Genomic DNA, 12,823 nt, shown 5'->3' with positions numbered 1-12,823 from the left:
ATTTTGACTTCCCACGATCAAATTTGCGTGATTGAGCTATTATTTTTTTTAAACCGTCATTTCATAGAACGCTCCGTGTTTTTTGCATAGCCCATCTACCGCGCCGTTAACCATCATGTCTGCTCATGAGCCAGTCCGTTGTTCCCTGCACCGCGCAGCTTAGTTTCTAGATGTAGACAGTCACAGAGGACAGAGTAACGTGAGGAAAACTCAACAGATAGCAGTCGGTTATACGTCGGTCACAAGGTTTACCAGTTTGCCAGTAAACGCAACATTTTGTCCCGTCTGTTGTTTTTCAGACAACAGCAGTGACCAGTGCTAGTCGGTGTTAGTAGCGTCTGTTAGCTGTTAGCTCCTCTAGGAAGCACGGTGCACCAAATGTCCTCGCATCCTCTGCAATGTTGTTTATATGGATATGGTTTAATTTTGCGTTACATGACCCATTTCTTCTGTAAAGCCGTGCCTGTGTGGGATCTCTCCTCTACTTTCTCTCCTCTTACTCCGCGCTCGGCCACACAGCGCCGGTCCACACTTCTGACATTTGTCTACAGTTTTAATTTTTTATTAACACAGCTGTATATTGTTAAGTATGAGGGGCAAACCTGTATTTGTACCAGTGTTTCCACTGGTGACTGCCATCGCAGATGCCACGGCGAAGAACACAGGAGAAGTTATCGAATGCAACTAACTTTATTTGGTAAAGTAACAGCGTGAGACGAAGCTGCTGGACCTGGGCCAGAGTTGTGACCCATGGCCAGACGATCATAGTTCATAAAAATGCAGCGCAGTGACAATACAGACATTTCATACACACGACGTGTGTATCTGCCGTTTGACCCGTGCTGGACCCGTTCATAATGAGTCAGCCGTCTCTCTGTGAGTAGCGTCCATCACTCACCGTCTCGTAGTTATAAATAGCCTATGTGACGATAAAATTTGTTTTGGTTGAAATCAACAAATAATCGTGACAAAATTTTGATCAAAATAATTGATAAGTGATTATAATTTTGGCCATAATCGTGCAGCCCTAATATCTAGGGATTCAGGAAATTTGATAACAAATAACAGACATCACAATGCCTATTTCCAGTTACCAAAGCTATTCATTGAGTTTTTTTATTTTATTTTTTATTTTATCAGAGAAGGACTTATGTTTCACTCTTGACTTATATGTGGCTGAGTTGGTGGTCTCACATTTTGTTTACCTGGTTTAGGAGATCTGTGTTGTTTGAGTAGACAGCCATCTGCTGGCGTGGATGATGAACGGTATCATTGATGGATAAGAGAACCACCAGACCATCATAGCCATGGCGATGGCTGAATGATTTCATCCCGTCCACATAACCATGCCAGTCCTGGGAACGAGATACAACAAAGGACAAATTAGCAGAAAGAAACAAGAGAATTGGGGAAGGAATCAAGATTTTAAAAGTGTAATGTAAACTACTTGACAGATGCAACTTCTTTGAAATTATATTATTAATGAACTAATAATGAAAAAGTAATAATTACATTTTATTGCAATAGTCTCAAAATGATTAATAAACATTTTGGTTACAGAAAACTTTTTTAGACCCCCGCCTTTTATTGCACATATGATTTAATTTTTTTGCTAAATTGAAGTGGTTTCATCTGTAGCTATGAGAGACGAAGCTGTCAAAACGCACAGAGGGGTAGAAAGACACTTTGTGATTTATTGTTTGGAAATTAACTATTTGCTCTTAAAAAAGCCACCATGCACAGATTATGTTAATTCAGTGACACGCACAATGATTGATGGATGAAAAGTTGCATTAATTAATTGTTTTGCTTGTCAAAGGAACTTGCTTTTTTTTCTTTCCAAAATGATTAACAACAATGTTATGGCAACAATAATTTGCAATGCAGGGTTACACATAAAGTGATACTTTAAAAAAAACATATTTGCTTGATTAATCTAGATTTGTTGTACAACTGTTTGTATTGTGAAGTTGTCAAAATTGTTTATGTGTGCTTATTTAAGTAGAATTTTTCAACAAAAGAGGTATTGTTGTTTTGGTAAAGCTAATAGAAGAATACTAAGTTTGACATTAATGTGTGTGTCTGTTGGATATTCTTAAAAACATTTTTTCATGTTGCATGACTTGTCCAAATAGTATATTATTCTGCCTGACTTTGAAAGTTTGCATTATTTTGTGTGCTGTGTCAAACAGTGTGTGTGTGGTCCTTCTCTCTGCTTGAGCCTGTGTGTGTGTGTGTGTCTGTGTGTGTGTGTGTGTGGTGTAGTTGTGTGTGTTGTGTGTGTGTGTGTGTGTGTGTGTGTGTATGGGCCCACTGAAAGTGATTGATGAGCGCTGAAGGCGCTGTATCTGCCCAGGCTGTGTCAATATTAACCTGTGAGGATGAGCGGGCTACAATACTACTCCCTCTGTTCCTGCCTCCATCCCTCCATCCTTCTCTCTCTCCACAATATGGTTGCTGTCAGACTCAGGCCCATCAATCCTAACACACACACAACTGTCAATTCACTGACACTGCCATTTCTCAACACTGATATCCTGATGAGTGCAATGGAGCCTCCCAAGATTCGTTAAAACACACATATTCACTCACATAAGTACAAACACACAAGTAGTAATGTAACCCTGACACTTGCAGATTCACACACACAATTCCGCCTGCAGTCATCTACTAAAATCTCAGTATATGAACAAACATGTAGCAGTATGTACACTATGAGCTCTGGTAAAGCAGTAACGTCTTCATAATTTACAGTACAATAACAAAAGAAATGCTCAAATGGTGCTGATACTCTAAAGCTACTACCCAACTGTGTGCATATGCACACAAAACTGCACACACACATTCTCACACACAAAGGCAGAGAAATATAGTCAGAAAACGAGCAAATCTCTGAGATAACACGCAGGGCGACAGTCTGTCTGCCATTTGGCTCTTAACTGAGTAAATTACTACTCAGATTGCCTCCCCCTCCTCTTTCGCCCTCTTTCTGCCACCCCCAGATACACAGATTGCCTTTTCTTATAAATTACCAACATGTTAGCTATAAAAATCCACTTGCTAACTGTCTCCAAGAACCTTAGGATCCGGACACAGAAACCTGTTTCTCATTTGTTAAGCTTTTGGTAAACTTAGATATCACAGAGAGTTTCCCTATAAAGCCCTTTACTGAACTTACCGTACTTACTTTATCAGAGGTGGGCCTCCAGGCCAAGAAATTGTCAGAATCAGAAAATTATATTTTTATTATTTCATGTAAACACACACACACACACACACACACACACACACACACACACACACACACACACACACACACACACACACACACACACACACACTACTGGTCAAACGTTTGGGGTCACTTAGAAATTTCCATTGCACTCCATCATAGACAGAAGACCAGCTGAAATCAGTTTTTTTTTAACCAGGGCAGCAGTTCAGATTTCATCATGTGCTGACATAATTGCAAAAGGGTTCTCCAAGGATTTCTTAGTTAGTTTTTTAAAATGATATCCGATTAGTAAACAGATAATGCCTTTGAAACATTGGATAATGGGGAATAGTTGCTGATAATGGGCACTGTAGATATTGCCTTAAAGATCAGCCACCCTCTCAGATCAGCTGGTGTTCTGTCTATAATGGAATGGAAATTCGTAAGTGACCCCAAACCTGTGTGTGTGTGTGTGTGTGTGTGTGTGTGTGTGTGTGTGTGTGGTCCGTTCCCACGAGTCTATTACCGTAATTTAATTGCTGCTTTCTCCCTAAGTTGTGCGGCTTCCAGTGCATTTCATAAATTAAAGCTTTTATCCAATCTCATTTCCCTTCTGTGCTGTCTCCGGGTGAAAAATCTTCTCTGAGGCCTGTTTAAGGAAGGACAATGTTGTTGATTTTTATATTCTTTAGCCCTTCAAATTTTGTGTTTGCCCTGTTGGGTGTATTCTTTGACAGGATAGAGCCTTCTAGTTGGCCTTGCAATCTACTTAGGCATTTTTTGGACCAGTTACTATACGGTGACCGAGAAGCAAAACTAGTAGGGCTGTTGGAACGAATTCCAAAGTCAAATATTTTTTTGATAAATATGTTGGTTAAGGTTAGCTAATCTTCCCTCTTTTCACCCGCATGTGAAAACAAAATTCTTTTGTCATGTCAGGTATGATGAACAAAAAGTAAGCGGGAGTGAGAAACATTAAGCATTGTGAGGTCTTTAGATCACGGAGCTAACGTAAATGTTATGTACTGAGTTACAGTGGGAATGACAGGTTGCATCCGGGAATCGGAAGAAGGGTGGGAAATAGTTTTAACCTGACTTTAACATCATCATCCACTGAACCAAAATGCTTATGTTATCAATAGTTAGCTTGTTCTGGTTTCCTAACTGCGTTGCAAGCTGGGAGCTTCATGGAGAAAGCTAGAGTTTATGTTAGCTGTCAGAGTTAGCTTCAACTTCATATATGACCTTCTAACAGCTGTATTCTCAGTAATGTAACAATCTGCAAGAAACCGGTTGCTTATAAATCACTAAAATAGTAGTGACAGCACCGTTTGGCTTAGTTATCAATGGCGTTAGCATCGTGGCTAACACTATTGTTACTTAGCTTGCTAGTTCATGTCAAATCGTTTTGGCTGTGCTTTCTAACATGATGCCATTGTGCTAACCGAGCACCATTCCCCTTTACAACAGCTTCAATACACGTTGGGTAATGTTTCATTGCAAAAGAAATTCTCTTTTGATTTGTGTTTTCCGCTGTGTGCTCGTTGTGGAAAATGAATGTAAACAAAGTTGAGTGCCAGAAATACAATGTGTCATGACGTAGCTCCCCTTCAAGGCCAGGCTAACGTTAGAAGTCCCTCTAGTGGACAGAAGGTGTAACAACAAGCACATGCTTAAAGTGGCATTGGGAAGGAATAAGCCTGAGTAGTGCACATTAATAACTGGATGAATTTGAGCATTGAATATTTGAATATTATTCGAATACAAAAAATAACAAATTAAATTTAGAGATTGACAGCTATAAAAACTAGCTAGCATCACATAACCGTAGCAGTAACTTTAGTTCGTTCGTTTCGAGTTTTAGATGTAAAGTTAATGAAGGAAAGATGTACTTTTTCCTCAAAAGGTGTGTTGTTGAGCCGCAGCAGCTTGGCTGGAATTTGTGGGGAAGACTGTTGACCGTTTGTGTTATTTGTGTTTTTGATTGCTTTGTGGTCGTTGAACAAGCAAATGTGACCGATTTATTTTTGTTTGTTGCTTGTGTTAAATGACTTTATTCCACACGATAATGTCCTAGTGTCATGGTGAGGTTAGCCAAAGGTGGTTCAATTGCTGTAGGAAAGTACTGAAGGCCCAGGTGTAAAACACATGGCCCGCCACTTCTCTAATGCAATTTATATTAGCTTTCATTTTTATTAAAGAGCAGACAGTCACTGGAAACAGTTCTGCTTCTACATGTATTTACAACATTACCAGTTTTAATTCTTCAAACTGCATCAGAGAAAAGCCTGTTGTTAACAACATGGTGGTTTTGTCATGAGGTACTGCAGATAAGCTACAGCTGATCAAAAATTGAGCACTACTATGGCTTGTACTTGATAATGTTTATATTTAAACATTAAGTTTTCAACTTAAATTACAGTAAACAGAAACAGCAACAACAACTAAATGAAAATAATTTAAAAAAAAGAATATAGCCTATGTAACACAACACAAAGATAGTAATACAAGTATGGGAAAAATAAAACGTGAAACACTAAAGTCCTTTTGCAGCATATCAAGGTTTTAAAACAATTTTTACACACATATATAAATAATCAGTGTAGCTACTGTTTGTGATGTTGATAGTTCGAAGTCAAGCTATGGCTTTTTGTTTTGATATGAAATCGTTTTTTTTGCTGGTTTAATTGTGGTAATATGACAAATATGACAATAGTACTTTAAGAAGAAAAAGCTTATTTACTAAGTAGACATTCTTCTAACCCTCTCAGAAAAGGTTTCAATTTATTGCCAAGTTACTTCACTGCAATTAAAACAAGTTTCTGCATCACGTTAAAGTGGAATACAGATTGGAATAGCTGTAGAACAGCCCTTTGGACTTTGGACTTTTGAATTACAGTTTCTGACCAAGCTCTTTGAGGACTAAGTTTTTACAGTACCAGTGACCAGTGGTTTGTATGGTCAAAAGTAGATTGAACCCATGTACAGTATTTTATGGTATGCAGAGACTTTGCTCATCAAAGGGGAATTTTGCTCCCTTTAATCTAACTTTGTAACATCTCTTGTTTTTTTTTCTAATGGCCCTTCCTTTCTGTTTCCTTCACCCAAATCTTCCCAGTTATCTCATTTTCCCTCCCTCACCTGTGTCTCTGTTTCCCTGTCATACTTTGCCTCTTCATCTCTTGCTCTCACACATTTTGCAGCTTCATCTTTCTTTCACACTAGACCCCAACACACACACACACCCTCACACACACACACACACACACACACACACACACACCCTCCCTTTCTCTTTGGTTGTCTTTGCTCCACAGGTAGCAAGTCTTTAACGGCTGCTTGCAGTTCTCCCAACCTGCCATCATTATGCACAATAGCCTTAGGTACAAAACTCAGGCCTCATAACTCACGCCCCGCGCGCGTAAATTCCCGTGCAAACACAGTCAAAGCAAAAACACATTTCCTGCTGTCGCTAACATCTCCGGCAAAGAATTAATCAAGCGTTCATCCATTTAGGCTCTTTGCATACCCTTTCCGTCAGAACACAGAACGCTAAGAGAGTTGCAAGTTCTTCTCAGGCGATCGTTTCGCCACCCTGATGAATCCATCAAGCGAGGTTTGATTTATACATCTGTCTGTGATCACAGCGGTACAGCTACAGCAAATGGGGTGGCAAGGAGCGAGCTGACACCACCCTGCTCAAATACACACATGCAAATGCACGCACACATGTGCCACATATACCACTTGCCACACACACGTGCACAGCCAAACTCACACATGCATGTGCTCACAAACCAGTCACACGCTCTTGTTTGTACTCGTGCGTACACACTCGTACACAAGAGTATTAGTCTACTGCTTAGGAAGTTTTTGGAGAGACAGAGGGAAAATGGGAGGGTGGTAAAAGTTTGCAGAAAAAGAAGCCCAAATGTCTTTCTGTCCGTCTTACTCATATGGGCCTTCTCCACATGCTTCATTCACTCAGCTCTAAGTGCAGGGACTTGGGGGCCAAGATGCAAGCACTGAGTCTATAAATGTTTTGTTGTGTTTATTTGTTTGCCCTGAAAGCCCAAAGAAGCCACAGGGGGAGAAGGAAAATGTGGAACGAGAGAAAGAACAAGAGTTTCAGTAAAAATGATGAGGAAGAAACATCAGCGCAAGTTATACAGAATGAATGATTGTCTTGTGTAAAAAAAATAATAGCAAAAATCTTTTCACGCGGCAGATTAAAGTGATGCTTTTTGTGTACATTTGTCTGAATGTATTTCCATATTAAGAGCTATAACACAACAACACTAAGCAGATTAAGGAATGTGCTTTCATGTCCAGATGGCAATTTTGGGCCACTGTAAATAGGATGTTATGTTTATGTCTGCAGATTTTGAATAGAAGTATTCTAAAGTGGATACAGCAGTATGTATTAATGAATAATCTCACTAAGAAAATCACCAAGAAGCAAGAAAGAGAGAACCAGGAAGTCAGAGAGGAATTGAAACATAGAGGGATGGAGGGGCGGGACACCCTGACTTCCTGGTCTTCAATCTTAGTCCCTGGGAGGCCCACCCTGCACCTGCTGTCTCCTAGTGCCTCTCATCAGAAAGGCATTTACTGAGTGCCGTGGCTGCGGGCCCCTTCATTAGTGAGCATAATTATTTGTGCAAGTGGCGTAGGGCAAAACTGGAACCTGCATAAACAAACAGAAGGGCCGGAGGACTGTGAACAAACAACATTAGAGACAATCAACGTTGCCAAAATGAAACCTAAAGCGTACCTCAGACGGAGAGATGGACACCCACACAGAAAGAATTAAACAAACAAATCCGCCACATAAAACGTAGCAAAGAAAACAGGACTATAGTAATCAGCCGTCAAAAATAATGTTAGGTCGTATGCATATGCATTATCCCATAAGCAGATACGCAGACGTTCACACACACACACACACACACATACACACACACATACACACGCTATGATAGCCACACTTACAGAACAAAAGATGATTGATTTTGTTTACCATGCCAAGAAAATAAAACATTACGATTATTTGGATATTTTGTTGGAATACTGGATTAGCTTGTGTTCAAGATTTAAAGCTCAAACCAAAACTTTCATTACTTTCTCACCGCTCCCGTCTCTCGAGTCTCAAGAATGGAAATAGCTTTCAAAAGACAGAAAACAAAGAACTCTAAAACAGAATTGGAATACTTAGATGTCCATATTAACACACGCAAAAAAAAACATTTCTCACATGATCACAACTGTGTGTGTGTGTGTGCTTGTGACTGTAGGCTCCTGTCCTTCCTACAGTTCATCAACTCCACAGCATGACAACTCTTTATCCGACCCATGCATCATCTACCAGCGCTAATTACTGAGCCATGAAAACCTGGGATACACAAATACGCACTGCCTGGCAAGAATTTGTGAACAATGTATTTTTAGTATGTTAATTAATTTGACCTTCATGTAAGTGTTACACAAAACATTACATACAAGCAAGAAACCGCTTCCAACTTTTTGGTTACCTTGTACCAATTTAGCTACTAGCTGTCATGTCTCTCACATCTACAGGTGATGCTGCACAATGACTGTGTGCCCTTAAGCAAGGATCTTGACCCCTTTTGGCTCATGTGGTGACTACTCTGCTAGCTGACACAGCGCCGCACCAGTCTATTAGACAATGTAGCATCCTCTGCACACAGGGACAAATTGGTGAATTTTAAAAAAACAGAAATACATAAATTCCATTTGGCTTGACCACATAAAAGTAAATACCACTGTGTGGGCTGATTACTGTGGAGAATGAATGAATACTGAGGAACAACAGCAAATATAGAACATTTTATGATGCATAAGACACACTATGTTTCTGCCATAAGATAAAAAACTGCCACACAAAAATAGATGTAAACAATACATAATAACAGACCAAAGGCAACTGGTAATTTCTAATACAGAAATTTACCAAGTAGGCATACTTAAGTTTTCTAGAAATACTTTAAAATCTATAGAATCTATATAGACTATGCAAGCTCCAATGGATGTCTAACCAACGCAAGGATTGGCAGTGTCAATTGCTCTTGTTATTTATTAACTTATTTACCAAATGTCAAACAAGCCAAATTGTTTGTGAGGCTACAATTACAGGTACAAGTAAAATTACAGGTGTGGGTTTCAAGCATTCACAATAAAAATAGATGTGTATTCAATGGATCATTTTTTGGAAGTGATGCACTCTAAGCTGTTTACTTTGTTTCACTCAAAAACAGAAATACTGCATGCAGAACCTAAAGAAAGGACATGTTACTTACAGCATGCACAGACTGCAGCAATAAGTGATAATGATCGCATAACCTCACAGACAATTAATATAATTATTGCTCATGTGCAACAACATTGGAAAGTTTTCATGATATTTTTAACAGCAGTATGGCGAACATTGATGAGCAAATACAAATGACCTCCAGAAACATTGAGACAGGCGCAGTGATTTTGAATGAATAAAACGCCATTCATTCACTTTTCTCTTACATAATAAAGGAGCACACAGACTGACTAATGTATGTTTGTACAGTGCAAAAAAATACATTAGTCAGTCTATAAGATGTGTCCATATCGTTACACCAAACACACTCGGAAGCTTTTCTTCTGCTAACTAGGCAATCACAGCCTCAACTCTGTCTTCTTTTACTGCTAACACACACACACACACACACACACACACACACACACACACACACACACGCACGCACAGAGAGAGGGACAAAAATCACACTTTGACAAACACATAACACATAAACCATTAAAGACTAATTGAATCTAATTTATTTAGTTTTCTGGAAAAAATCATTTTAGGCAGAACTTCCCTAAGCCCCCTCAATAAATGACACTCTCATATCGTTTTACTCTCTTTTCAAACACAATTAAAAAATAATATATAAATATATACACACTGCAAATGACATGCATATAAGGAGTTCATTTTGGAGCCCGATCTCAGGTCATTAGTAACCCACCATGACGCTGTGGAGTTGGAGGGTCCGCTGGCGACGCAGGCCCCTGGCCATTTATTCTATATTAAGTCTCTAATGGGCTCTCTCTCTTCATTTCTTTATCCCCATATCTCTTTCTCTCTCTCGCTATCTCTCTCACTCTTTCTCTTTTGCGCTCTCTCTGTCTCTCTCTCTCTCCCTCTCCCTCTCCTGACACACAGCATGCAGGCACAGCGCTGGTAAAATATGCACAGAAAGTCCGGTGCGCACACACACAGACAAAGCCATTCAAATGAATGGTTATTTATTCGCTAAACGAGGATCTGGGTGTTTAATGTTCCTTGGACGTTAGGTAGTTTTCTGGGGGAGGCAGAGCCATACCCCTACGGCTACAGACATCATTTATTTTACACATAGCCTAATACCGCACGCTAGGCAGCCGCTAAGAAAAATGGGCTTTGGAAGTGAAAAGGAGATATACAAGAAATAATGAATGATTTTTTTTTTTTGTTGTTGTTGGGGGGGTGATGATGATGATGGGAGGGGGGTGAACACATTAGAAGTTGCAGCAGGGAGAAAAGCAAGGGGTAGGCTTTAAGGCTGTAAACATCGTGTGTGGTGTGTGTGTGTGTGTGTGTGTGTTGTGTGTGTGTGTGGTGTGTTGTGCGTGTGCGTGGCATTTGCAAATGTGAATAGGAAAATAAGAGAGCGACAGAGATGGAAAGATAGAAAGTCAACAAACATTCCACACATGTGATAAAATGTGTGTTTTTTTAGTGTTGTGTGTTTGTTGAGTTTTAGGATATCCGTGGGGAGGTAGGTAATACCGGTTGTGTTTGAGGCTCTCAGGCCTCCATTTGCATCTCATCCAAATGCAGAACATCACAACATCAGAGGGGCTCCTCTACTTGCAAAACAACACATCCCCAAAATGAAACCGCAACGGTGTGATGTATCCACAACAAACAAAGCCATCAAAAGTAACTTTTTTTTAAAACGAACCATGTTCTTAAAAAAGTTTTATTCATTCATACATTTTTCTTTTAAAGACTATCAAAGTCATCCCAAGCTTCTGTTAAAACAGCTAACAAAGCAAAGTGGACCACATTATGTCTAAATGTATAATCACCCTGATATCTTAAAAGAAACCAGTGAGGCTAATGAGGCCATTAATGTAAGTAATACTTACTAGTATTAATTAGCCATTATTTCTATATCAGCACACAAGCTTTAAGAATCCCCATTCACAGATTTGTTATCCTGTATTAATATCACGTAATATATACTTTTATAGATACTTGTATAGAGTTTGTAAGAGTTGTAAATTGTATGTAAATGCTATTGACATGACATGGTTCTAAACTCTTTCTTAGTTAACATAATTCATAATTAGTTGTAGATAACTAAACTAAATGATTCTTGGATTTTCTGCCCACACAGGTGGGTTTAATTTACCCTTAATTATAGGAGGCCAGTATTCTTCTTTTTCAACATTCAAACAATAAGAAAGATAGTTATATTTCAAAAGGAAAAAATCCCTGAATTTTGTGTATTGGTTTACATTTGTGTTATAATTAAATGAAGAGAAACTAAATAGAATAAGGCATTTTAAGATTTTTATTGACATAAATTTACCTCCTTATATGTGGTCACTGAAGTGAATGCTATGGTCATCTGTCCATCAGAAAACTCCTTCAGCTCCAGAGTCAGCAGCTGCTCCAAGTCTACATCCAGTCAGCACACACAAACAGACTAACAGTTATATAACACAGACACACAAAAGAATACAAAACAATTTCACAACAGACAGAAAAAAACAAGCATGAAGGCTCTGTCCAGAAGTGAGAGGTAATAGAAAGAATGTTGCAATACAACGGAAAATGTTCCATTAGGTAAAATAATACTACGGTAATTACACTGAACTTTAAGCAATGAAGTTACCTTGACAAAAAGGACAGAGAGCGCCTCCAACTATGTTAAATGTGTCCACTTTTAGTTTAAAGCCCCAACATCTTGCTGGATTGGCAGTTAAAATTGTATTGTTTGGCCTCACAAAACTGTCATTTTTGGCAATAACGTTACAGCTTGTGATGCTCATGGATGTACAGTATTAAGTGGATGGGATACGGCACAGCCACTCAGCTTGGCTACCAATTTGTCCCTGTGTCCACTCATGTTACTGCAACAGAAAAGTCCCCTGTTGCCAAAAAAGCAGTTTTCCTGTCAACCACCATTATAAAGAGACGTGTAAAACTTTGACAGGAGCTTAAAGGTCCAATATGTAATATATTTACTTTAATAAATCCAAAAATGACCCCAATCTGTTATCAGATATTAAAGGTCCCATGACATGGTGCTATTTGGATGCTTTTATATAGACCTTAGTGGTCCCCTAATACCATATCCAAAGTCTCTTTCCCAAAATTCAGCCTTGGTGCAGAATTACAGCCACTAGAGCCAGTCCCATAATGAGCTTTCCTTAGTAGGTGCCATTTCTGAGTCTGTAGCTTTCGAGGAGGAGGGGGGGGCAAGGTGATATCTGGGGGTGTGGCCTTGACCAACTGGTACTTTGCTTGTTTGAAAGCCATGATGTCTCTCTGTCATGGGTGGG

General features: G+C 39.2%; 1 protein-coding gene across 8 annotated transcripts in view; it reads right to left on the bottom strand.

The window, feature by feature from the left end:
- LOC116689702 (uncharacterized) overlaps window positions 1-12,823 on the bottom strand; it is a 47,214-nt gene that overhangs the window by 19,788 nt on the left and 14,603 nt on the right. For all 8 annotated transcript variants that reach the window (XM_032516302.1, XM_032516295.1, XM_032516299.1 and 5 more), the window contains exons 6-7: window positions 11,848-11,936; window positions 1,206-1,355 (exon numbers count right to left, since the gene is read on the bottom strand). In XM_032516302.1, coding sequence (XP_032372193.1) covers window positions 1,206-1,355; window positions 11,848-11,936 — 239 coding nt within the window. The remainder of the gene's footprint in view (window positions 1-1,205; window positions 1,356-11,847; window positions 11,937-12,823) is intronic.

This window comes from Etheostoma spectabile, chromosome 5 (assembly GCF_008692095.1).
Source record: "Etheostoma spectabile isolate EspeVRDwgs_2016 chromosome 5, UIUC_Espe_1.0, whole genome shotgun sequence".
In the NCBI taxonomy this organism is placed as follows: domain Eukaryota; kingdom Metazoa; phylum Chordata; class Actinopteri; order Perciformes; family Percidae; genus Etheostoma; species Etheostoma spectabile.
The sequence above is the reverse complement of the archived record's forward strand: the minus strand, read 5'-3'. Positions and strand labels throughout refer to the sequence as shown.